Source organism: Prionailurus viverrinus, chromosome A2 (genome assembly GCF_022837055.1).
Source record: "Prionailurus viverrinus isolate Anna chromosome A2, UM_Priviv_1.0, whole genome shotgun sequence".
NCBI classification, from domain to species: Eukaryota; Metazoa; Chordata; class Mammalia; order Carnivora; family Felidae; genus Prionailurus; species Prionailurus viverrinus.
Window position 1 is genome coordinate 126829735 of NC_062562.1, and position 27642 is coordinate 126857376.

Consider the following 27642-nt stretch of genomic DNA (forward strand, 5'->3'; position numbering starts at 1 on the left):
TTGTTAGTATTAGTTTGAAAAATTCTGTAATTTTTTGGTTCTTGTTCTAAGCTATTGTCCTTATCAGCAGCTTTCCCTATCAGTGAGGCTATACTTGTTCCCACCTCTGTGTCATCCTCAGGTAACTTTCAGTTGCTGAGCTGAGGCTTTAGAACTTATACAGTCCTTAGAAATGTGTGCTAAAGAATTTATTTCTCTAGTTTTAGTCCCCCCTTTACCACCAGAATGTTATTATTAGTGATATAGTTCTTTAAAATAAAGAACCTTAAAGTTACTGACTCACATTTTTATTTTGGCTACTAAAGTCATTCCCCCTCACCCTAATACTAAACTTTTAAAACACATTTTATTATAGAACAAATATATTCTGTTTACAAATGAATACATGATGTCCCCTTTCAAAATTTCAAAATTTTTTTTTTCTGTAGAGCTCATTTACTAGGTTTGTATATTTTATCATTTAAGATTAAACTACACTAAATACTACTAGAGTATACTTGTCTGGCATGCCCTTAAATTAAGTACTATGTTATAGTGTTAAAACTTGAATGAAAAATTGATCTAAAGAAAAGTAATGAAAAATTAATGAAATGTTGCATATTCTCTCATTGTTACCTCCAGCATTTTGTGAAATTTCCTTTGAAAATACTGGGCTTAGTGTGTTGTTTCTTTTTTTTTATATAGTTGAAAATGGTGAACATTGTGATTTTACAATTCTAAGAAATATGTTGATAAGGTAAGTTTGAGCAATGATTAAATGATGTAAGTTTTTTTCTTTCTCAAAATATAGTTAGATTTATTTTTGTCTTCTATAGGTATAGCTGATTTGTTTATTATTTTTTTTAATGTTTTTTATTTATTTTGGAGAGAGAGATGGCATGCAACTGGGGGAAGGGTAGAGAGAGAAGGAGATACAGAATCTGAAGCAGGCTTCAGGGTCTGAGCTGTCAGCACAGAGCCCTACACGGGGTTCAAACTCGTGAACTGCGAGATCATGACCTGAGCCGAAGTTGGACGCTTAACCGACTGAGCCACCCAGGCACCCCTATTTTATTTTTGTTTTTTAAAATATAGCTAACCTAAATTGGTATCTTCATTCTAGCACTCAAGTAAGCACTGCTTGGAGACAACTTGGATTATTTTGCCAGGTTTTAAAGCTGTTGGCAAAAATACAAAATAAGCTGTGTCACTAGCAATATGTGGGAAAATGAGTCTCTTTTTTTGTTATACTTCATGTTGAGATGGAAGATGGAAAGGAAAAGGCTTTTGCTCTTTTATGTGAAAAGCTTGGGATACCTGGAAGGGAAGGCTAGGCTTTGAGTTAAAAACTAGATTTTGGGGGCGCCTGGGTGGCGCAGTCGGTTAAGCGTCCGACTTCAGCCAGGTCACGATCTCGCGGTCCGTGAGTTCGAGCCCCGCGTCGGGCTCTGGGCTGACGGCTCAGAGCCTGGAGCCTGTTTCCGATTCTGTGTCTCCCTCTCTCTCTGCCCCTCCCCTGTTCATGCTCTGTCTCTCTCTGTCCCAAAAATAAATAAACATTGAAAAAAAAAATTTAAAAAAAAAAAAAACAAAAAAAACTAGATTTTGAATGTTAAACGGTATCCAGCCTGGTGAGTGGGGTGTTTTTGGTACTAGGACACAGTGAACAGAACTGATCTTCCTCCCAGGCGAGAAAACATTACTCCTAAATTGTACCTTGTGCAGCTGATGAAAGAGAAGGAAAGCCTATGAGAGCAGGACATTGAACTAATCCTGATTAGAAGACTGGGACTTGATGGGGCGTCTGGGTGGCTCAGTTGGTTAAGCGGCCGACTTTGGCTCAGGTCACTATCTCACGGTCCGTGAGTTCGAGCCCCACGTCGGGCTCTGTGCTGACCGCTCAGAGCCTGGAGCCTGTTTCAGATTCTGTGTCTTCCTCTCTCTCTGACCCTCCCCCGTTCATGCTCTGTCTCTCTCTGTCTCAAAAATAAATAAACGTTAAAAAAAAATAAAAAAAAAAAAAGAAGACTGGGACTTGAAACCATGAAGAAAAAGTTGAATAGAAGCAGAGACATTAGTGGGCAAGAAACAGGGCATCAAAAGAAACCTCAGTGTTTTCATGTTGAGATAAATTCTTTCCTCTTGCCACCTCACACCCTTTCCCCACTTCTCTGCACCCCCATCGTGCTTACTTCTCCAGGCCCTCACCACATACTCTTTTCAACCTCCAGTTTTGGATGGCCATCTAAAGTTGAGGTTTATTTATTTTCATACTATCATGCAGTTTCCTAATGCACAGGAGTATCCTTATCTATTTAGAAGTATTAACTTGCATATTGTTGGTCATTGGAAGTCATGGAACAGTAAAGTTACTCTTACAAGTCAGGAGGGAAGTTTAAGTGAGTCAAACTGCTACCTCCAGAAGTATACTAAATATCACAGTGAATTTTGAGATCAAAGAGATTGCTATGTAGTTAGTCTTTCTTAAAGGAGCTTATGACCAGGTGCTTTAGGTAGGAAGTGGAGGATAGGGGTGATTCAGTTGTTGGGGTTGCCAGGCCTCACACAGTGGGAGAAGAACAGAGGCATGTGAGAGGGGGCCCATCTGTCTCACTTGTGAGAATATACCGTTTCAGTTTCTATCATGAACTATTCCCTTTCTCTTCCTTTCTTAAGGTGTGACTTCAAAAGAATTAATAATATAATTGCTTATGACAGTATATATGTAGGGAATTTTTTTTAAGTTTATTTATTTATTTTGAGAGAGAGCACATGCAAGCATGCATGAACAGGGGAGGGGCAGAGAGAGAAGGAGAGAGGATTTTAAGCAGGCTCCATGCTGTCAGTGTGGATCCCGCTGTGGGGCTTGATCTCACGAACTGTGTGACATGACCTGGGCCAAAATCATCAAGAGTCAATCCCTTAACCAACTGAGCCTCCAAACACCCCAGGAATGTTTTATAAATATTAATTGCCAGTCCATTCTCTCTGATCTTATTCTTTCCCCCAATTTTAAATCTCTGCAGCTTGCCACGTGCTTGACACAGTGGTATTCTATAACTTTGTCTTGTGTATTTTTATTTTTATTTTTATTTTTATTTTTATTTTTATTTTTATTTATCTTTATTATTTTTAAAAATTCTTTTGATATTTATTCATTTTTGAGAGAGAGAGAGACAGAGTGAGAGCAGGGGAGGGGCAGAAAGAGAGGGAGACACAGAATCTGAAGCAGGCTCTGGGCTCCGAGCTGTCAGCACAGAGCCCAGTGCAGGGCTCGATCTCACGAACCTTAAGATCATGACCAGAGCCGAAGTTGGATGCTTAACTGACTGAGCCACTCAGGCGCCCCAGTCTTGTGTATTTTTTTTTTAAATGTTTATTTATTTTTGAGAGACAGAGCATGAGCGGGGGAGAGGCAGAGAGAGAGAGAGAGGGAGAACGGAATCTGAAGCAGGCTCCAGGCTCTGAGCTGTCAGCACAGAGCCCGATGTGGGATTCGAACCCCACAAACTGTGAGGTCATGACCTGAGCCGAAGTCGGATGCTTAACCAACTGAGCCATCCGGGAGCCCATCTTGTGTATTTTTAAATATGCAATCAATAATTGACTGCAAAACTAAAATACTGTAGAGGGGAAGGCTAATTACTGAGCTGGAAACCAGACTTTGAACATTTGAAGGTACATAGCCTGGCAGCTGGTGAGTGGGACTCACTAGGATAAAAGTATTGCAGAACAAATGGACCATTCCTGCAGGAAGATTGAGCATAGGAAAGCTGCAAGACAGTCATACAAGTATGAAAATATAAAAAATTCCAAAGTTACATAATATAAAGCAGGTATGTGTTATAAAATGATTACTTAGATGGATTAAAAGAATTTAGAGTAAGTGTATATTTCATGGAGTGGGTCAGATACAAAAGGATTCATAGAAATAGATGTCTTAACATCGATTAGAATAAATACAGTCATTCACTGATGCTTATTTGTAAGATTGGGAGTGGTCCTGTTTAATATTTTTATCATTGAGTATGGTGAAGACGTTGATTTCAGCTCCTTGAGGTAGATGGTTAGGTGATTTTACTTAATGAGAGGCTCATTTATTTGTTCAATATGCTGCAGCACATTTGTTTTTCTTCCTAAAGCATAAATGTTTACTTATGCTAGATGGCTTTACTTTACTTTTTATCACAATTTTTCATTTGCAGTTTTTACATTTAAATGTGTAAAACATCCTTGAAAAGGAGAGTATTATAGTTTGAAAATGAGACGCTTAAGAATATTTTGATTTATTACTTTTTCTTGTAGGTTTGTAATAGAGGTGAGAAAGATTTTTATTTAATGTAGCTCATGTCTTGTAAGGCACCTAGTAGATATTTAATGGGTACTTAAAGCAAGGAAATCTCATCACCACCAGTATTCCAGAGGTCTATAAATTCCAAGTAATTGCAATCTTGCAGGTTAAAGTTAGGAATAGTGGTTACCTCTAAGAAAGACCCAAGTTCAAAGAAGTGTCATTTTGCTAATTAAGAGAACTGGCTGTTGTTGTAGGCAAACCAAAGAAGGCAATGGAAAGGAGACAAACTTGATAATGGATATTTTCAGAGTGTGGTGATGGACAGTGCAGAAATTAAATAGAGAAAGAAAACAAAAGGAGAGAAAAGAGGGTCATGATACCAGCAGTGAGAAATGGAAAAGATGATTAAGTTCCTGAAACTGGAGAAAACTTATTGCTAATTATTGATTTTAAGAGTGGAGGAATGAGTTGAATCTTAAAAAGTAAAGTGGGAGCACCTAGGTGACTTAGTCAGTTGAGTGTCCAACTCTCGATTTCAGCTCAAGTCATGATCCCAGGGACATGGGATGGTGCATGGGGTCTGCCTAAGATTCTCATTCTCTCTCTCTCTCTCTCTCTCTCTCGCTCTCGCTCTCTCTCTCTCTCAAAAAAGATAAAAATAAAGTGAAACATATTTAAATAGGTGGAAACAGAGACCATTATATCCTGAAAAAAAATCTGAACTAGGTATGATAAAGAAGGTTATTTTAGGGAAAGGGAAAAATCTTTCATTATCTGAAATGTTAGATGACATTAACAGAAATAGGTTGCTTAAACAGTTAATAAATTCACCTTATTTTTATTTTACACATCTTGTATTTCAACTACTAAGTGCTCCACCTCAGGTCCTGTGGTGATTTTTCAGTGATTCCATAATGAGGTAATCTATATTTAAAATACAACAAGTATTTTTATATTGGTACAGTTATTTGTTTTTATTATTTTCTACTTAGAGAAACTGGTAACAGTAATTTGTTCCAGAAAATCAACAGTACTTTTCTTACCTCAGCTTTAATATTTAGTTACCAATTTTTTGAAACCGCCTGTTATATGCTATTTGTCTCAAGAGTACAAGAAGTGATGGCAAAAATATTTCTTACAAAGGGCAGCTTATAGTAAAGTTGAAAAGGTTGTGTGGTGTTATCCATAACATATACTGGTACCAAAAAATGACTGACCACCAAGGAGAAAATTGTTAGGGGTTAGAGTCACTCAACTTCAAGGCTGGGAAGAACTTTCAAAGCAGTAGGATTCTTAAGTTTGAAGAGTCCGTGACAAATTAGCATGAGCTATTCCATCTCAACCGCTGGATATTCTAGGAATAAACAGCTACCTGACTTGACTGACATGGAAAGGGGTAGTGGCCATGAAGAGGATAAATTCAACAAGGAAAAGAGCATAAAGAAAATGAGAATTGAGGAAAACCGAGAAGTACCCCTTAGGATGAATTAAACTATCAGAGATTGCATGGAAATGTCCATTAGTAGAAGATGAGTCGGGGTAATTGGAAATCACCTTCCGTTCATAAAGGGAAAGTACATGTTTTCTGGATAGCAGGAGAAATAAAAATACGGTGCACCTTTATGTTTGTTTCCCGGAAAGGAGATTTGGCAAAGTGGTGGGCATGAAAGATGGAGTATGGCAGAGATAGGAATGGATGATGAGAAAAGGGAGACTCTGATGAATCAGAGTATTGCTACACCAGGTCAGGTAAAGGGAACCATAGAGCAGCTCAGAGTGTCTGTAGTGTCTGAAATCATTAAGGAATGATGAAATTGTCTCCTGTATTGTATAATTCATCTCATATGTGTATTGATTTTATGTATAATAGAAATGCTATGAGCAAAATTCATTTAACCAAAATATCACATTCACTGAACAGTTTGAAGAAATAGAAATATGCTCTAAATTATTTTCCTTGGTTTGAATCCAACTTGATATGTGACCTAAAGTATCCATATATATTACCTCGGTAAAAGCTCAAATCTTAATAATATTGCTAAAAGAAAACCAATTTCTCTTATGTTTTATGAGCTTTGGCAGGAGCTAATCTTCCTCTAATAAAATAAGACATATACTATAAGGGTAAATATTCTTCTGTAGAAATGTCATACTTTGAGGAGATTTAGAACGCTTAAACTTTCATTTGGAACCTAAATTTCCATTGGTTTCAGGTTTGGCATATTGTATCTTGCTCTGCCTTGAGTGTAAATGAAGATGGGTGAATGTTCTTCCTTAAGAATAGTCTTTTTGCTTATTTTAGGTCTAGAAATTTTTGTTTTGGAAAATTTTGAATGTATATCAAGGCTTTCTTCATAGAAGCAAACTGTTGATATGTTGTTTATTTATGACAGAACACACATGCAGGACTTGAAAGATGTCACTAATAACGTACACTATGAGAACTACCGAAGCAGAAAACTGGCAGCTGTGACTTATAATGGAGTTGATAATAACAAGAATAAAGGGCAGCTTACCAAGTAAGTGTACCTTGTTTCCTCCAGAAAAGGTATCATTTATGTAAGTAAATAATCATATTGTTTTCATTTTCGTCAAGTTCTTGGCTACTCATTAGAAAATCGGGATTAATGGTCTTCACGCACAATAGCAGAAATTTATTGTTGTTAAACTTTGTTTTGGCAGTTTTGTATTTTACTACTTAATTTTCACAGGAAGTATTTTATTACCTTACTCCTTAAGTGAAAGAGCCATGCATTCTCTTTTGGTCATTTGCCATTGTACTTATAATCCATATACCACATGTTTAATAGAACCTCAATTAGAAATCAAATGGCTCCTTCTGCAAATACATTTAAGAGTTTGTCTTAATTCCAGTCTGCTAACATGCAGTGTTATATTCATGTCAGGTGTACAATATAGTGATTCACAATTCCCTACATCACCCAGTGCTCATCACGACAAGTATTCTCCTTGATCCCCATCACCTATTTAACCCATCCCTCCACTCACCGCCCCTGCCCCCCCCCCACCCCCCCCGCCTCTGGTAACCCTCAGTTTGTTCTCTGCAGTTAAGAGTTTGTTTCTTGGTTTGTCTCTCCCTCTCTCAATCTCTCTCTCTTTTTCTCTTTGCTCATTTGTTTGGTTTTCTTTCTTTTTTTTTTTTTTAACGTTTATCTGTTTTCAAGGGGGCAGGGGAAGGGCAGAGAGAGAGAGAGAGAGAGAGAGAGAGAGAGAGGGAGACATAGAATCCAAAGCAAGCTCCAGGTTCCATGCTGTCACCACAGAACCTGATGTGGGGCTCAAACTCATGAATTGTGAGGTCATGACCTGAGCTGAAGTTGGACGGTTAACTGACTGAGCCACCAGGTGCCCCTTTTTTGTTTTGTTTCTTAAATTCTACATGTGAGTGAAATCCTATGGTATTTGTCTTTCTCTGACTTATTTCACTTAGCATTATACTCTCTAGCACCATCCATGTTGTTGCAAAGGGCAAAAGTTCATTCTTTATTTTTTTTTTTAATGGCTGAATAATATTCCTGTGTGTGTGTGTGTGTCTGTGTGTGTGTACACACCATATCTTCTTTATCCATTCATCTATGGATGTACACCTGAGCTGCTTCCATATCTTGGCTATTGTAAATAATACTGCTATAAACGTAGGGGCATGTGTATCTGCAAATACACTTTTTTTAAGGGCAGGGAACAGTTACTACCAAGATCTCTTAACTGATTTTACTTTTAAAATAAACATTCTATAGTCTCTTTATGGAGACTAAATATAGAGCTTCTACCCTTTGTCTTTTTAAATAAACCATTTTGGTAGCAGAGTTTTCACTAACATTGTGTAGAAACAAGGGACAGGACCAAACAAAAGGGATATTTAGATGAATATAGTCTTGGTTACCTTCTCCATTCCTATTCGGTATTTCCAGGGAGTAAATCAGCTTGAGTCTGGATTTCTTCTCTTGCTTATTAGAGTAGTGTTGAGTGACTGCCGGGTGTGTGGTGTCACCCTGCTGAGCTAGTCCGTATCTCAAGCTGTGGTGGTTTATGATGGGGTGGGAGAAAGAGGTGTGTGAGGAGGCCTGGGAGTTAGCTGGTGGAGTTCTTGCTAACAGTATCTGTGCCCCATTTTTCCTTTATTTGGGACTGATGAACATCGTAAGGATTATGAAAACCATTTTAACATTGTGTATACATTTGTAGCAGGTGTTGTCTACCATTAGAGGATGATCCTGAAGGATCATCTGTATCAGTAATGAAAAAGGCAAGTTAGCAAAGTGGCAGTATAGTACTATGTTTTATAGTGGTCAGCATTCCTTAAAATGGAAAAGAAAATGCTCCTTTTTTCTTTTTTAGTTATGTCTCCACAATGGCCCTAAATTCCAGAAGAAAGCAAACAAAGCATTATTAGTCACTGGCAGACACAAACAGTTCTCTTTTACAACTGATCTTAGATCTTACTTCATGTTTATTTCCTTCTATATTTTGCTAATGATGTTGGGGTCATAGACCCTTTGAAGTAGAATTTCTTTTTAGGATATTAACATGCTTATATTTGAGGAACTTTACTGATCAATTCCTGTGTTTTCTGGTTTTAAGGATCTCCTTGTTAAAAAGGTAAATTTCTAGGTTTAAAAATTGGCAAGAGATTCTGATTCAGTAGATGTGGGATGGACTTGAGAGTTTATATATATATATTTTTTTAACATTTATTTATTTTTTTTGAGACAGAGAGAGACAGAGCATGAACGGGGGAGGGTCAGAGAGAGGGAGACACAGAATCTGAAACAGGCTCCAGGCTCTGAGCGGTCAGCACAGAGCCCGACGCGGGGCTCGAACTCACGGACCGCGAGATCATGACCTGAGCCGAAGTCGGCCGCTTAACCGACTGAGCCACCCAGGCGCCCCAAGAGAGTTTATATTTTTAATAAGCGACCTAGATGGTTCTGATACAGGTGATTAGTCATGTATGCTTTGCAAAACAGTTTACTACTGCTGTTTTAAAAATTGATTTGGTTAATATTTCAACAATTTGTTTACATTTAAAATACAAAATTCTATTTGAGATAAGGTTTAGTGAGTAAGAAAAAGACTTTTAATCTGCTTGTTTTTAGCAACATTTGTATCCGACAACTTTATTTAGCACAAAAACATAAGGCTCCATCATAGTAAATATTGTTCATAAAATTCTAATCCGTTTTAAATGCATCTTACTAACTTAGGGACTTTTTAATTGTTTAAAAGAAAACGATGTGTAATTAAAGCCACCGATAATTTTATATGTGAAAGGGGAATGTGCTATCAGTACATGTTATTCATTAAATGTATGCAGTTAATGTGTGACTTTTTTTCTTTTAAACATTTGTTCATGTCCTAGAAATAAGGAATTGTTTTCACATTTCTAATAGAAGGCTTTTAAAATAGTGGTATTGTGATATTTCTGCTGTTGGATTCAGGTAAGGCAATTCAGAGAAAAATAGTGAACCTTACAGTGTTGTTAAAAATTCTTTTGCAGAAGTAGAATTCTAGTGTGGATTACTTGAGTTAAACTATATAACTGAGGCAAAAACATAAAAAGTAGAATTCTGTTGGAAATGTGTTTCTTAATGAGATGAATCATGTCCAAACTTTGTCTCTGAAAGTAATAAAAATATCTGTACTGCTAAAAAGCAAATTGCCTGAGGAGTTAGTACACTATTTTATGTTAATAGTAAGTAGAAAAATATCTTTAAAGATTGAACCAGCTGGGGAATGGCATGATTAGAATAGATATTGATATGATTTATTACAAAGTAGTTTTTACTACTTTATTGAGTAATATACTGAATCTGAAAGAAGTCACTTGGACGTTTTATCTATTGGTTGTATCTTTTATTATCTTGAAAATATTAACAATTTCAGAAATCATTGCAGCTGAATGTTTTTGTTGTTTAAATCAGTATCAGCAACTTGTGCTTTAGCTAATATTAACGTGCTAAAAACTAAGGACTGATTCATGAGGAACTGAAAAGAATGGCTAATATTTAAATATGTGATGTAGGGGTGCCTGAGTGGCTCAGTCAGTTAAGCATCCAACTTGGACTCAGCTCATGATCTCACAGTTTGTGGGTTCGAGCCCCACATCGGGCTCCATGCTGACAGCTCAGAGCCTGGAGCCTGCCTCGGATTCTGTATCTCCCTCTCTCTCTCTGCCCCTTCCCTGCTCGCCTGCTCTCTCTCTGTCTCTCTCTCTCTCTGAAAAATAAAATAAAACATTAAAAATTTTAAACGTGATATAAGCAAATGTGAGTTTAGGCTTCTTAGTGATGTTCTAGTTGTATTGCTTTCAAAGGACTCTTCCCTCCATAGCAGTGCATCCTTTGATAATACTGGCAGGGAGAGGTTGAGGTTGTGGGGAGTTTGGAGTGGAAGAGTCAGAGTAATTAAACAAAAATTGCCACTTTTCTAACCACCTCCCTCCATTATGTATCTGAACTCAGCATCCCAGCATGGACCCAAATACTGCATTACTAACAGCTAACATCACAGTTAGCTTGTTCGAAGCATGCTTAATACTGGGAGATACACTGTATGGAATTTTGTTATAATACTTTGATTAATCACCGAAGAAGACTTCTCTTGTCACCTGGAAGGTTTTACACCTCCAGATATACCTAGGACAATGTACTTCAGCTTAAGGGCTGGTTAGGAGGGAATAGGTCTTCTGTAAAGTGAGCTATCGGTAACTTGAAAATTTGTAATTTGGAAATTTTCAGGCAGATCACTTTAGGCAAGACTTTATGGAAGTTGAGGATCTGGAAATTGATTCTCTTAAAACTGCAGAGGCTCAAGTAACCTTTGGAAGACTTCATATAAACGGAGAACCTAGTTTAAAGACCATTGAACTGGACAATCTCTTTGGTTCTTAAAAACAGAGCTGTCATTTTATCACTTTGCATAGTCTGTAAATAGCATCTGCAGGCAATTTGAGAAAGAAATAAAATTGTTAATAAGGTCATTTATTTATCTGCTGATTGCTAATGGACCTGTGTATTTTCCACTGCCCTCATAAAATATTTATATATGTACAAATCTATTAAAAATTTAGTTATAGGGGTGCCTGGGTGGCTCAGTCGGTTAAGCGTCTGGCTCAGGTCATGATCTCATGGTTTGTGAGTTTGAGCACTGCATTGGGCTCTGTGCTGTCAGCGCAGAGCCGGCTTCTGATCCTCTGTTCCCCCCCTCTCTCTGCTCTTCCCCCATTATGTGTGCATGTGCGCTCTCTCAAAAACAAAGATTTTTTAATAATTATATTGACCTTTCTATGGCAATGTATACTCTACAAAGTGCTAATCTTAGGATAAAAGCTATCTTTTTAAGCATTTCGTAGTAAAATAATCTCATATTTAATTTTCTGAGGCAGTTTTGGATGGACTGTAGAGTGTACTAAACAGTGGTCAAATATTTGGTTTGTATAGCTGAAAATATGCCTTTTTGTTAGGTTAGTGGTCCTAGAATGATTATATTTTGGAAGGATGTAAAATAAGATTTAGATATCATATTGTACCTCTTAAATTTATACAGTATTATATGTCAACTATGTCTCAGTAAAACTGGGAAGAAACCAAGATTTAGATTATGTGGTTAAAATCTGAAAAGTAGCTGAGTTTATCTCATCAAATGCTATTTTGTCTCAAGGTCAAAGTCTGGAAAAGTGGGAACTATTCCTAGCAACTATTCAGGTATTGCCTGTATCTGGCAAAGAAAATACCAAGTCACTTATTTTAAGTACTTCTTAAATCCTCAGGGCGAGTGTATCTTGTTCACCCCTGACTGGAGAGTGGAGGGTGGTAGGCAATTTGAAGGAACAGAGAGGGAGGTCAAGTTCCAGATCAAAGAAGATTGAACAAGGGGTTATAAAAGAAAAGAGAGAAGAATTAGCCATATCCAGATGGCAGATCTCTTAAAGAAAGAAAGGTGATCCCCAGTAAGAGGAAGGTTTGGTTTTGTTTTGTTTTGTTTTGTTTTGTTTTGTTTTGTTTTGTTTTGTTTTGTTTTTGCTAAACGTGCTTCTTAAAGTTATTCCTTCCTTGATCTTCTTTTGTATGTTTTACTTAAAACCACATTTGATTGGTAACTCTCATGAACTGTTGTCTATCATTGATTGATACCTTGCTTCAAGTTGGGCGTACCCTGTTCCTCTTTCCCATACAGTAGTTTTCTGTTTTCTGTAGCCTTCTCCATCTGTAAGCTTGGGAAAACTTTATGGATGACCAAATTCCTAGAAAGGACTAAAAATACATATTTTCAAAGGCTGATTTTTAGAGCGCCCTTAGTACATGACAGAGTTTTCATTGAAAGAGAAATAAAGACAGTTTTCTGAAGTTTCCCAAAGTTTTTTCAAACACTTAAATTTATTCAGTTGTATCCTTTACCCTTTGTTCAGACGTCCTTTCATGAAAATATAATAGTAGTAGAATATTGTTTTGTTTACATTTGGTTATAATGCTCTCACTTGGCAAAATAAAATGTTGGTAACTATTGTTTCCCAAAAATTTTGGAAATTTTTATTGCTCTTTGAAATCCATGTAAATGAAATTCCTTTGAAAACTTTTGTATGAAAATTGCTACATGTCTGTTTCCACAGTGGCCTACTAACCATTGATGCAAAAGTATGTGAATGTATTTGTTTAATGTGTTCTTCAGGAAAGACCACACATAATTTAAATGAAATGTGTTTGTTTTCTCTTACACTCAAAATGTGGGTCATGTAACACCACCACAGTAAAACCTTACTAGGTCAGCCTTGTGTGGTCCTTGCTGTCATTTTTCGTTGGTCACCTGAAGGGGTGAATCATCTGGTGGCTTTCAGGAACCATAAACCTTTAAAGAGATCCCTAGGAGGAGCTGTGTTATATCTTTGGAGATTTAGCATGATACTCAGGTTATGTTATAGACTTTTTTTTTTTGCTTTTTAAAAAACTTTTACCTGGCCCTTTCATTTCTTTGGCTGAGTCCCTTTAAATTTCTCCGACAAGTTTAAGTGAATAAGCTTTAGCATGTCTATGTGTGTAAAGAACAATTTCCCATTAAAAAGCAGTTAGGCTGGGGCACCTGGGTGGCTCAGTCAGTTAACCATCCAACTTTGGCTCAGGTTATGATCTCAGGGTTTGTGATTCGAGCTCCACGTGGGGCTCTGTGCTGACAGCTCAGCCTGGAGCCTGCTTCGGATTCTGTGTCTCCCTCTCTCTCTGCCCCTCCTCCACTGGCACCCTGTGTCTTTCTCTCTCAAAAATAAATAAACATTAAAAAAAAAATTTTTTTAAAGCAGTTAGGCTATGATACAATTTAAATGGTTTTTCTGATCCTCTAGTTAAAAAGGTTTTATTTGGAAAAAAATAATGTGATGAAAAAAAGTGATCCTTCTTCCTGTGTTTCCTACATTGTAAGCACAATATTGTATTACAGTTTCCTAAATATCACTTTCATAAAGATGACCACAAATGTGGTGCTAATTTAAGATTTGAAAGATCATTTTTACTGATGAGAGGCTTAAAAAAATTTATTTTAGATATGTATAACCATTTTTTTATAATACTGGAATATCAGTTCATTTGATCAGAAGTCAAGTATTTTTACAAGGCTGAACAACTTAAAGTATCTCAGATACGAAATATTGTAAATATTTCCTTTTTTGGAAGTACATATATTTAAATAGGTTTAAAAATTTGAGCAGGCTGTCAGAAGATAATTGCACAGCATGCTTATTTTCATAATGATTTGGTATAGTAATTAACAGAATTTTGGGAAAGAAATTAACTAGCTTTAACAAATTTTGCCATAAACTTTTGTTTTAGGGCACATACTTTAAATTACTTAATTGTGACGTCTCTGAATTTGCCTTTAATTGTTGCTTTTAGTGTGGTTTACTCTAAGTGTTTTAAGTCTCCGTTTTTTGTTCTTTTAGATATGACACAGTTGAAGGCATGTAAGTTTTTTTCTTTTAAGATGTAAAGGTTTTTAATAAATTTAGAATTTAAAAGCAAATTTCAAAATATAGTCTTTCCCCCTAGAGTTATCTAAATAAAAATCAAAATAACAGTGGTTACTTTTGGTTAGCTGGTAACCTTTTCATGTGCAAATTATACCATGAGTTCTTTGAATTTACATGAATTGCTTTTTTCCTCCCAAGGATAAAATTAAATGAGCATTTTATTATAAGGAGGAATATATATTTAATTTTAAAATCAGTCTGAGTTTCTAATTTATTTACTATACAGTTTTGAACTATGTTTTCAGATTACGCCAATATTGTTGGATAGTCTCAGTTGCTTAAACATACATATTCAGTTAAAACTGTCAATTAAAAAAATAGTTATTAGATTATTTCTCTTCTAGAGGCTAAAAATGTTCTGGGAGATGGAATAAGTGAGGTTTATAGACTCAAAATCTAGCAAAAGCTTTGGACCCCCTCACCGGAAAAATGCTTGCATGGACACACACGTTTAGTGTGTCATTTCAGGGGATTCATTGCCACTCTGCTCAAGAGATTGGAAGCCCCTGTACCAAAACACCTGCCATACATATGAGAACTATATTATCAAGGAGGGCCTTAACTTTTAATGAAATAATGATATTTACATTTAAAAACTTATTACAGAGGCTCAGGCGGTTAAGCGTCTGATTACGGCTCAGGATGTTCTCTCAAGGCTTATGGGTTTGAGCCCTGCATCAGTCTCTGTGCTGACAGTGCAGAGCCCGCCTTGGATCCTCTGTCCCCACTCTCTCTGCCCTTCCCCTACTCGTGTGCTCACGCTCTCTCTCGCTCTCGAAAATAAACATTAAAAAATTTTTTAACAAATTTGTTCACTTGACCTCACTTTTTGAATGCAGGTTTTTGTTCTAAGTTAATGTTTGGTTTAGTTTCATTTTCAGAACTTCTGATTAATTGTTTAATTGCTAAAATATACTGCAGGTTTGTAAGTTTACTTTTGGTGAAGAACTATCCTTCAGTTAGCATTTTATTCTAGATTACACTAATTGCAAAAACAGATCATCTTGATCACAGCAGTGCTTCATGGCTTTGTCCTCCCTTTTTGCTAAGAAAAATCCATAGCCAGTGTTCTGACCTGTTGCTCTTGTTGAATATATTCCATCAGGCTCTTTTGTCCTTCTCCTTGATAGGGGGAAGAGGAGTACTGGAAAAATACTAAGCCTCATTAGGAGAGAAATCTACCATAATCAGAGTGTCTCACATCAGGATTAAAGTGACTAACCCTAGAGGTTATGGGTGAAATCCAAGGCCTGATTTTGTTTTTGTTTATAAGCCATGATTTAATTTTTTAAACTGTTTTACTGACATAAAATTCACCAATTTAAATATACAATTCAGTGGTCAAAGCCTGTTTATGTGGAGGCAAAGTAAACAAGTTTTATCAACAAAGTCAGAAGAAGGCCTGCCTCTTTAGGTTGTTCTAGTGTATTGAATAGTTTTCAGAGATCCTCAAAGCCACAGAGTACATGTTTCTTTCCTCCCTGGGACTATAGTAAGTTACTGATAATTTTACGTTCCCTTGTGTCTGTAAGTATGCTAGCCATTATATAAAGCTCATCTGCAGTATTTTCCAACATGAAAATTTTGAACAAAATTGTGTAGAGAATTGAGCCTGTGGACCTTAATGTTAGTAGACTGAAATACTTCCATTCAACTATGCTTGTGTCTGTTTTCTGGCATTTCAAAAAAAAATTACTAGGATATTTATTTGCTTCTGATTCTTTCTCATGTGTATGCATCTATGTGTGTGTTTTTTATCACCAGTACATCTTTTAAAGTAAGACAGAAACTTCAGACACTAAAATAGGTAGAATGAATTTTCGTAATCAGTGAAATTACCATAAATGGCCTAGAAATGAAAAATGTTCTAGGTATTGACTGGTAGTCATTTCCAGCATGTCAATTCAGTTACTAAAATAAGTCTGAATTGGTGTTAATTAACTTACAATTATAATGTCAGTAATTGTCTTAGAAGAAGAGATTATAACACTTAGAAATTTTTAGAACTACAAATAGGCTATGTAATATTAACTTCATTAGCTCAGTTCCTTTTTTCGCATTAAAATTTTGTTGAGGGGTGCCTGGATGGCTCAGTCAGTTAAGTGTCTGACTTCGGCTCAGGTCATGATCTCATGGTTCTTGAGTTCAAGCCCCGCGTCAGGCTCTGTGCTGAGAGCACAGAGCCTGGAGCCTGCTTCAGATTCTGTGTCTCCCTTTCTCTCTGCCTCTCTCATACTTGTGCTCTGTCTCTGTCTCTCTCTCTCTCTCTCTCTCAAAAATAAATAAAATGTAAAAAAATAAAAAATACAAAAAATAAATAAAATTTTGTTTAAAGTACAAAATTAAATAATTTTCTTCTCATTTTCCATGCTGTGAGTATAATTTAGGAATGTTTCCTTTCCATTTTCCTTCTACAGTTTATTTTATGTGTCATCTTTAGATTGGTATGCACTAACTAGCTTTAGAGAAACCTCCTGCTAACAGTTTGTTACTCATGTCTCTTTTCATAATAATTGTTCACTAGAGATTCCAGTTTAAATATAAAACTGGAAGGAAATTCTAGATTAGAAATACAACTTTTGAAGCTTCTAAAGAATTTTTAATGCATTTATACACAAAACTTCAAATCTGCGATCTGTGTCATCTAAGATGGTGTTCAGAATAATTGAAAAATCATTTTCAAGCTTATCTTCAAAAAACAGAATTTAGTGATGACAGCGTCTCATTTGTTTCCATCGCCGTGTCAAGAGTTTTGTATCATACTTCTCATTTTCGGACTTCTGATGATTATCCTTAATGTTCACAACAGGAGCCCTCTTGCACAAATGGAAGAAGAAAGAAGGGAGCATGTAGCTAAGATGAAGAAGATGGAGATGGAGATGGAGCAGGTGTTTGAGATGAAGGTCAAAGAAAAAGTTCAAAAACTGAAGGATTCGGAAGCTGAGGTAGAGCCTAACCTTGTCCCCTGTTACGGACACAGTATTTCTTTTTAAAATAACAAAGGTCTTCAATAGTCTAGATAATAAAACCTCTCTACACATATTTTTAAAAATTTAATATAATGCCCTAATGTGGCGCCTGAGTGGCTCAGCCAGTTGAGCGTCCAACTTCGGCCTAGGTCATGATCTCAAGGTTCGTGCGTTCGAGCCCCACGTTGGGCTCTGTGCTGACAGCTCGGAGCCTGGAGCCTGTTTTGGATTCTGTCTCTCCCTCTCTCTCTGCCCCTCCCCCACTTGTGCTTGCTCGCTCTCGCTCTCTCTCTCTCTCTCAAAAAGAAAATAAATATTAAATTAAAAATATAAAGAAGCTTGGTGCGCCTGGGTGGCTCAGTCGGTTAAGCGTCCGACTTCAGCTCAGGTCATGATCTCAAGGTTCGTGGGTTCAAGCCCCGCATCAGGCTCTGTGCTGACAGCTCGGAGCCTGGAGTCTGCTTCAGATTCTGTGTCTCCCTCTCTCTCTCTCTCTGCCCCTCCCCCACCGTGGTCACTTACTCTCCCTCTCAAAAATAAATAACATTAGGGGCGCCTGGGTGGCGCAGTCGGTTGGGCGTCCGACTTCAGCCAGGTCACGATCTCGCGGTCCAGGAGTTCGAGCCCCGCGTCAGGCTCTGGGCTGATGGCTCAGAGCGTGGAGCCTGTTTCCGATTCTGTGTCTCCCTCTCTCTCTGCCCCTCCCCCGTTCATGTTCTGTCTCTCTCTGTCGCAAAAATAATAAATAAACGTTGAAAAAAAAAATTAAAAAAAATAAATAAATAACATTAAAAAAAATTTAGGGTCACTGCCCTAGTGTAATAAAATGGAGAAATAAAAGCAAGTACTTTGTTTATAATAACGTATGTTTTGATATGTTAGTATTTGAACACATATACTTGGTAGGAAGATATAATAGAATAATTATAATGAATTATGAGTTTTAATGAGCAAATTATGAGAAGTGGAATTATAAGCTATTCCTTATATTCAGTGTAAGAAAAGTAAAGATCAGAGTTTTGGGTGGATGTAAGAATAAAAACTAGTATTAGAATCATCATCATCATCATCATCATCATCATCATCATCAACCACCAGAGTTACTTGCATATGAATGAGAGAGAGAAAGAGAGAGAGAGAACCGTAACTGAACTAAGGGCATGCCAGGATAAAACAAACAGCCAAAGGAGAGAAAATGAAGGAATGTGATATTCCTATAAATGAAATGGGCTTATTTGTAATATAGTGTCAGAGTAATTGCTAGTGTTACAAAATTGGTAGAGTAGTGACAAAGCATCCCAACAAGCTTATTTACCTTGGAATCCCTCTATAGATGTTGAGGCATGCATTTAGTTTTTATTAATCAAAAAGATCTTGAAGACATTCCCTTACATTTCCTTCAAGAAGTGAAAGATGGAGGGGAAAAGCACTAACATGAGACTCTATCAAGTAAGTAGTTGGTGTGATAGATATTAACATGAAATATTTTTTTAAGTGACCTTTAATGTTAAAATTCAGTGAGATCCCTATGTTTATATGTGGCTCCACTAATAATATTTGTATCTAAATTCAGAGGGGATTCAGAGGGGATTCAGATCTATTCTGTTACATCCTTATGGTTGATCATTGCCTTTGTAATTACTGTGTAAAATACTGAAACCCTCTTTGACTAAATATCTGACAAAGTATTTTAATGCACTAAATAGAATGCATGGAGTGAGTAAAATACTGAAAAATTTTAAAGAAATGTTTTTATTCCACATTAAATTTCTCTTAAATTACTGGGCTTTACATGTAATTTCTTACTTAAAAACAAAACAAAACAAGACAGGGGCACCTGGTTAAGTGTCCGACTCTTGATTTTGTCTCAGGTCATGGTCTCAGTGTCATGAGATCAAACTCCGGGTTGGCCTCTGCTCTGAGCATGGAGCCTGCTTGGGATTCTTTCTTTCTTTCTCTCTCTCTCTCTCTCTCTCTCTCTCTCTCTCTCTCTCTCTCTCCCCATCTCTCAAAATAAATAAACTTTAAAAAAAAAAAAAAAGCAACTGTGACTGTTGTTATATTTGTTATAGGCTTAATTCAGCAGAGATACAGAATAGTTCCTTCTTGTTTGAGTTCTCAGAAGACTGCAGGAATAGCAGCCCTGGCACCTGTTATTAAGATGACGTTTTGGAGATTAAATTAAATCTAAGAGTTTGTACCCTTTTGTTAATTAGTGAATAATCTAGAAAAGTCCGTAACAGAAGGGGAATAAAAACAGGAATAATCAAGAGTCTGCATTACCTCCAAACTTAAGATTTCTTTGAAAATCTAAAAGTAGTTGAATGTACATTTACTATAGACATATTTTAGAGCTTCCTCCTAAGAGTAAATGTTATAATTATGAAACTGTAGCCAAAGAACCTTTAAAGAGTTTTTATGATTTCTGTAAATGGTGAAAACAGTTTTGAAAAACTTAACTGCTCTTTGAAGTCTGAAATCTTTCTTAGCATGAAAGAACCTGTAAAGAAATCTGGCCAAGTTTCCCCTAATACTGTAAGCCATGTTAAGTATATAAATATATGGGTGAAGGAACCTATTTAACCTTAATAGGTGTTTTTTTTTTTTTTTCAAGTTCATTAGTGCTAAAAGTGTTTGTTTAGGCATAGCTGCTAATGTCCAGCAGCACAGTGCATCAGGCACACTACTAAGCACCCTTCTTGTGTTATGTCATTAAATCCACACCATAACCCTATGGAGTAGATACTATTGTCCATCTTCCTTTTATTTTCATGAGAGGAAGGATAAATTAACTTGGCCAGTGCTGCATGTATAGTTGTAAGCCATTATTCGAACTCACTTAGTTCTTTAAGTTTGCTCTTATTCACTAGATAAATCCACAGTCATGTATCCATAGTTTCAAATCTTAAATCCTGACAAGCTCTGAAAACTGCAAAACCAGACATAGAACTAATAGTTTTATTCCACTTGATGTGAATATTTATAAAATTTACTGCAAAAAATAGTAATGTGTTTGATTATAGGTGCTACCCTAGACAACCCAGGATGTGTTTTGCAAATGTAGTATGTATATATTTCTAAGTAGTGTTGCCATTCTAAGATCTGAAGTATTCAGAAGTTTGGAAGACATATAACCCCAAGGGTTTCTTGAGAGGGATTATAACCTGTATTTCTTACCTACATGCAACTAACACAGAAGATACTTACATACAACAGAAATTTACACATGAAAAATCATGAACACCCGTGAACTTAACTACCCAGCTTAAAAACTAAGACTTCATTAGTTCATTTGAGGCCCTTGTGTGTCTATGGTAGCACTTTTTCTCCTTCTCAGAGGTAACTATTGTGAATTGTGTGTTTCTGATTCGCTTGCATTTTTTCTATAACTAAAGGCATTTTCCTGCATTTCTATTTTCTGATATTTTCTTAGTACCTTGTTTGCTATGATCAGGAAGATGATCATAGCATATTTGACTCATGTTGGCTTAAATTTATCTTAGATGGTTTTATTTTTTAGGAATTGCATGAAATATTTGCAGTAGGAGTAAATTTGAAGTCCCTCTCTGTGGGTTTACAAAATAATTGAGAAAATAAATTATATGCAAAATTTCATTATAATCCAAATTCAAGATGTTAACTCACTGATGTAATATGATCATTAGTAGAACATGATTCCTAGACATCTGAAGATTTTGAATATTTTTGGGGTATTAAGTGTATTTAGATTTAATCTGACTTTTTTTTTATTAATGACTATTTTCTTCAGAAATAGACTGACTAGTGCATAAGTGACATTATTTAGTGATCCATTAGGTGAGCTCTCTGTTTCTGCAGTTACTTTGCGTGAGTGTTTCTACTTAGTCAGCATTCTTATACAGCATTGATTTTCAATGTAGGAAAACCACCTGCATTGGAATCTCTGGGGCTTGTTGAAAATGCAGATTTCTAATCTTAACACTGAAAGATTCTAATTCAGTATGTTTTGGTGAGGTCCAGGGTTCAATATTTTTTAACAGAGCACTCCTGGTGATTTATATGAAAATTAGTATTTGAGAAACCACTGCTTTATAAGAATTGGGGGAGCTTCCTATGATCTTGGAGCTCTAAATTTAAGTCTTTATGTATACCTGCTTTCATTCCACTTGTCTCAGCTTTCTGAGCTTAGAATTAGGAGGCAGTTCAAATCCTCATTCTTCTATTTTTCTGGCTAATGATTTTGGGCAAGGGACTTAAACTCTGCAGCTGTTTACTCATTTATACAATGGGGACAGTGATGTCTTATTTGCCTTGCTTCTACATACTTATGAATAATGAAAAATGAGGTCATAAGATAGGATATGTCCATTGTAAAGTGCAACACAACTGTAAACTTTTTGTACTTTTTTTTCCTATTTCCCAAGATTATTCTCTTGGGTCACTGGCCTCCTATAGGAGAAGAAAACCTAGACAGTGCTTTCCAGGTGGTACTCTGAATTTATAGCACAAGAACTCAGTGCTCATAATTTTAACATTAGAATGCCTGGGTGAAACCTACTTCTGTTCCTGATTTCTTAAATAGTTTTATTTTATATATCGTGCTTTGATTTAGCTCCAAAGGCGCCATGAGCAAATGAAAAAGAACTTGGAAGCACAGCACAAAGAATTAGAGGAAAAACGTCGTCAGTTTGAAGATGAGAAAGCAAACTGGGAAGCCCAACAACGTATTTTAGAACAACAGAACTCTTCCAGGTAATTAATATCAGATTCCCAAGAAATGTGTATATTAATGTTTCAAGGAATTATTGTCTTGTTTATTTTAACAATATTAACATTTTAAAAGATATTACCCATTATCACACAACCACAATTATTTTCATGGGTGAATATTTTTACATAGATGGATGCAATCTGTCTACTCTAACAGTATTTCTTTTCATTACAAGCATTTTCCATTACTTAACTGTCTTCATAATTATAACTTGGTAGCTTCATCACATTCTCCCCACTTGACTCACCATAATCAATTTCTTACCTCCTCCCCTCAATTGTTGGACATAATAGTTGTGTTCGATCGTCAGCAAGCATAGAAAACACTGCTGCAAAAATCTTTTATACAATTTAGGGCTATGTTTTAATTGTGTTATTTCTTTAGGATTAAGTTCTGAAGGTAAAATACTGGATATGTAATTCCAAATACAACTGATCAATTACTTGTTCTTAATTTACATAAAACTTAGTAATATTTGTACCTTGGTTTTGTTCTTTTCCTTGTTAGTCCCATTTAAAACTGAAAAGTTATATCCCTATAAGAATTCTACAATTTACCCTCACTGCTAAATATTTTCAAGGTTAGACATTTGTTCTATAATGCTTTCCTTCTTTTAATTTTTTCCCCAGTGAAAAGGAAAATCTATTTGTAAAAGCAAATGTAATTGAGAATGCAAATAGCAGTAGAAGAGAAGGTACCCTATTTGATGTCAGTTGATCTTTTTCAGTTTGTACTCTTATTTGGGAAGAATTGTTCTCCTACATTAAAACTGGATTTCTGTCCTATTTTTAGTGTTTATCCTGAAATTTGGTCAAAATTTGATTGTCTGTTACAGATTTGTATTGTCATCATTCACTTCTAAATCTGATAATTTTTTAAGCTAAAAAAAAGTAGTGTTTGAACATCTAACAGTTGTAATTGGGTTAGCCATTGCTACCATCTTATGTTATCTTTAATGTTTATAACATGGCCACTCATTTTGATTATTTTCCTTGAATCATTTAGAACCTTGGAAAAGAACAAGAAGAAAGGGAAGATCTTTTAAACCCTCTATTGACCACCAGTTACGTATTAGTTGCCAATATGCCAGCTTGGACATCAGTGTTTGTTGGATCCGTTTGACCAATTTGCACCAGTTTTATCCTTAATGATGGATTTAACAGCATGACAAAAATTATTATTATTTTTTTGTTCTTGATGGAGATTAAGATGCCTTGAATTGTCTAGGGTGTTGTGTACTTAGAAACTAACAGCTCTAAGTACCTTTCCTACATTTTCTTTTCTTGTTCTTTTTTTTTCTTTGTTTCTTTTTTTTTTTTTTTTTTAATTAAACAGATGTCTTCAATTTAATGCAAGAAAACATTTTACTGTTGTACAATCATGTTCTGGTGGTTTGACTGTTTACAAGATATTCCAAAATAAAAGGACTCTGGAAGGTTTTCATTGAGGATAAATTGCCATAATATGATGCAAACTATGCTTCTCTATGATAATTATAATACAGAGGTTCCATTCAGTGCAGCATATACAATAATGTAATTTAGTCTAACACAGTTGACCCTATTTTTTGACACTTCCATTGTTTAAAAATACACATGGAAAAAAATCCTATATGCTTACAATGCACCTAGAGCTTTTTTATAACAACCTTTTTTTGTTTATTTGTTTGTTTTGGATTCTTTAAATATATGTTATCCTCATTTAGTACCCTCTTTAGCCAGAATCTCATTACTGCTTCATTTTTGTAATAACATTTTATTTAGGTATTTTCCATATATTGGCCCTGCTAAAATAGAATATAGCATCTTTCATATGGTAGGAACCAACAAGGAAACTTTCCTTTAATTCCCTTTTTACACTTTATGGTAAGTAGCAGGGGAAAAATGCATTTATAGATCATTTCTAGGCAAAATTGTGAAGCTAACGACCAACCTGTTTCTACCTATGTGCAGTCTCTTTATTTTACTAGAAATGGGAATCATGGCCTCCTGAAAAGAAAAAAAAAGTCACCATTCTGCATTTAGCTGTATTCATATATTGCATTTCTGTATTTTTTTTTTGTTTGTATTGTAAAAAATTCACATAATAAACAATGTTGTGATGTAATAGAGTGTGGGCTCTTAAATATTCTACAGTTGATATACAAGAATAGAATATGTTTGGGAAGAAACTTCAACTTGAATTTGTCTCGTCCACAATTGTAACTCATCTTTTCTATTGTATGTTTATTTCATTTAGAATATGGTTAATGTATTGCTTTTCTAATTTATGAGATGTACAGTTATCTCTACTCATTACTCTCATTAATGTTTATACCTCTGAGAACAAATCCCAACTCATTCACATTAGATGAACTCTCAAGTCCCTGGAAACTGAAATTTTGTAACTGGAAAGAAGGTGGTGCAATTTAAAGATCAATGATGTAGATTTTAACATAATGCTTTATGGTATATTAAATATAATTAATGCAACCCAGTTCATTACCTTAAAAAGTTGCACCATGTTTGTTACTTTTAAAAATTAATGATCCAAGCAGAAGGAAGTAACTGCTAATTCTTACGAGCCAATATTTTTGGTTTCACAGGCTGAAGGATTTAAATAAGTCAGTATGCTTAAAAAGATCCTTATTGCTTTTCAAAAAAATAGATCTAAAATGTAAAACATATATTAGGAAGATTATTTATGTTATAGTATCTTCAGTTTATATGTAAATTCACCCCAGGGTTACTTTTTTTTTTTTCTTTTTTAATGTTTATTTTTGAGAGAGAGAGCAAGCGAACACAAACAGGGAGGGGCAGAGAGAGAGGGAGGTACAGAATCTGAAACAGGCTCCAGGTTCTGAGCTGTCAGCACAGAGCCTGACACAGGGCTCAAACTCACAAATTGTGAGATCATGACCTGAGCCGAAGTCGGACGCTTAACCGACTGAGCCACCCAGGCACCCTGAGAGTTACTATTTTTAAAGTAAATCTCATGAGGCATTAAAAACATGATTTGGGAATACCGCAATAAAGATTTATTCTTATTTGATGGCCATCACTAACTAAAAATTGTCTTGGAAAAGTTTTGTTAATCCTAAAATGCCTTCTGCTGTTGAAGAACCTACATGGTGTGAGTGGCTTTTTAAAAATAAATTGCCTGTTATTCTAAGACTAGAATCAGGTGTTCCAGAATAACTATAGGTATAATATGCAGGAGTTTTTTGTTTGTTTTGGTTCTTAAGTGAGATTGGGTTAACACCTATAACCAGAAAGGTTTGGTTTTAAGGAGTTAACGACCTACTGAATTTGGAGGATGCAAAATGAAAAACTTTGTATAGACCACCTGCCTAACTGGTGAAGTATTAATTCTAGAGTTCTAGAAACAGGTTCTCATAGTTACCATTTAAAAATTCTGTATCTTGTTGTAAGTTTGTAAATCACCTTTATTCTACTACCCTCGTAAAAACTGGCACAAATCTTACCCATATCATACCTAAGGATTTTACCTGAATCTGATACAGGACCTGTACAACCTTACTGGATCTTTTGATTGTTGACTCCAGGTTTTTCAAGCATATTGAGGGCTGTTTTTGCTATATGGCCTGTGGATTTCTGAGAACTGCTATATGATCATTCACAATACATGTAACACTCAGGACATAAGGACAGCCCAGCTTGTAAACAGCAAAACAGGCAATGCCTAGTTTCTGTTGTCCAGAAGCATTATGTAATTGAAGTAACCACGATCTTCCTAATTGTGCGGCATTGACCAAGTCAGCACCAATCCCAGTGACTGCTTTGGGCACTGCATGGTAGAGCTTTACTGCCACCTAGTGGGATGAGATCTACTTGTCTCATTATCAAGTTCACAATGGGGGAAATTGATAATTGATTGGACACGTGGCTTATTTCTATGTAGCTCAGGTTATACTCTTGAAAGCTGAAGAGATACAGGCTCCTGGGGCGCCTGGGTGGCGCAGTCGGTTAAGCGTCCGACTTCAGCCAGGTCACAATCTCGCGGTCCGTGAGTTCGAGCCCCGTGTCGGGCTCTGGGCTGATGGCTCAGAGCCTGGAGCCTGTTTCCAATTCTGTGTCTCCCTCTCTCTCTGCCCCTCCCCCGTTCATGCTCTGTCTCTCTCTGTCCCAAAAATAAAATAAACGTTGAAAAAAAAAATTTAAAAAAAAAAAAAAAAAAAAAAAGAGATACAGGCTCCTGCCTCTCAGACTCATTAGTTTGGTGTCACTGAACCACCTGCACATTCTGAGTCTTCCCACCTTTTGTGCCTTTTATCCTCTTGGGAGAAACTGACCAAGGAATGTGGAGGTCAATGTACAGTAGGTGAGAAAAGAGGAAAGAGTGTAAGATGGCTTAATGAAGCAAAAGCAGAATGTTGACTTAGCAAGTCATCTAAGATCACTGTCTCCAAACTTTATCCTGTTTCCTTATTGAAATATTCTTGAGCATGTATCCATAATTACAACTGTGTGCATGTGCTGCTGTGTTACTGTGAAATTATGAAACAAAATTTTAAATTGGGGAGGGGGGAGTTTAGCACCCTTCTCAAGCCCCCGTGAACTCTCTACTCATTCCACTTTGGAATCCATTGATGTAGGTAGTATATAGATCGTTAATAATTTTTGTTGACTCCCCGAGGGTGTCCTAGTGAAGACTGCTGTGCTATCCTATTTGATGTGAAAGGAAAAATTACTGTCTGCCACTCCAGTAAATTGAAGTCCTTTCTAATAAAAAGCTTGCAAATGTAAACAAAAGTCCGCGTATTTCATTCAGAATATTTTCCTTACCCTTTGTAATAACAGCTATCCACGTATTGAACACTTACTACCACATTTCAGATGATAAGTTAGTTTTTGTGTATTATCTTCATCTAACCCTTAATCGATACCAGTATTGCCCTTTTACAGATGTGGAAACAGGTTTGGAGATGTTTAGTGACTAACTTAGAGACAAGTGGTAAGTGGCAGAGCTGGAGTTTGATGCAGTCTTGGTGATGAGGTCAGGGCCTCCGTTGCTTTAGTCTTCTGCCCTGCGACCACCTGGTCTGTGCTAGAAAACTGAACACGCTAATCCTGTGTGTTCAGATCCCATCTCTGTGAATTGGGCATGTTATTTCTCCTTTCTCAACATTTGTTTCTGCAGCTGTAAGTTAGGGCCCATATCTCTCTTGCTGATTCAGAGTGAAGATTACATTCTGTGACTGCACATGTGAGGTGTCTGGACCTTGAGAGATTATCCTTGGGTGTTGCTGGAAGTGGTGATGCTGGGGCCATGACAGACAAAAGAGTATTGTTTTTCCCCAGTTTTAGGCGATGGTACATTTTCAGTAAGTTTGCGTGGTGCTTGATAGGTCTCTAGACTTGCTTCTTTGTAGACACAGCCTTTTGGAGTTACTAAGTAACTTTATTGTTTGAACAATAAAGCATGCCATGGAAATAAGGTAATTTTGGTGAAGAACGGGTTTTTTACAGTGCCAGTAATGGGAGTTCTAAAATAATGTCATTCTTTGCAAATAGTGCTGGGATGGTTTATCAGAGTATCTCATCTCTGACATTGCTGAAAAAATTGCTTCTTTTCAAGCAAATTGGTTCCCATGATTTGGGATTAATCCATAGAA

At 36.2% G+C, this 27642-nt stretch overlaps 1 protein-coding gene across 6 annotated transcripts in view; it reads left to right on the forward strand.

The window, feature by feature from the left end:
- The window catches only part of SEPTIN7 (septin 7), a 119431-nt gene extending 95297 nt beyond the window's left edge, over positions 1-24134 (forward strand). For all 6 annotated transcript variants that reach the window (XM_047839463.1, XM_047839455.1, XM_047839472.1 and 3 more), the window contains 5 exons: positions 685-736; positions 6667-6792; positions 17119-17254; positions 21870-22009; positions 23034-24134. In XM_047839463.1, coding sequence (XP_047695419.1) covers positions 685-736; positions 6667-6792; positions 17119-17254; positions 21870-22009; positions 23034-23073 — 494 coding nt within the window. In that variant the 3' untranslated portion in view covers positions 23074-24134. The remainder of the gene's footprint in view (positions 1-684; positions 737-6666; positions 6793-17118; positions 17255-21869; positions 22010-23033) is intronic.
- Positions 24135-27642: the final 3508 nt, after the last annotated feature.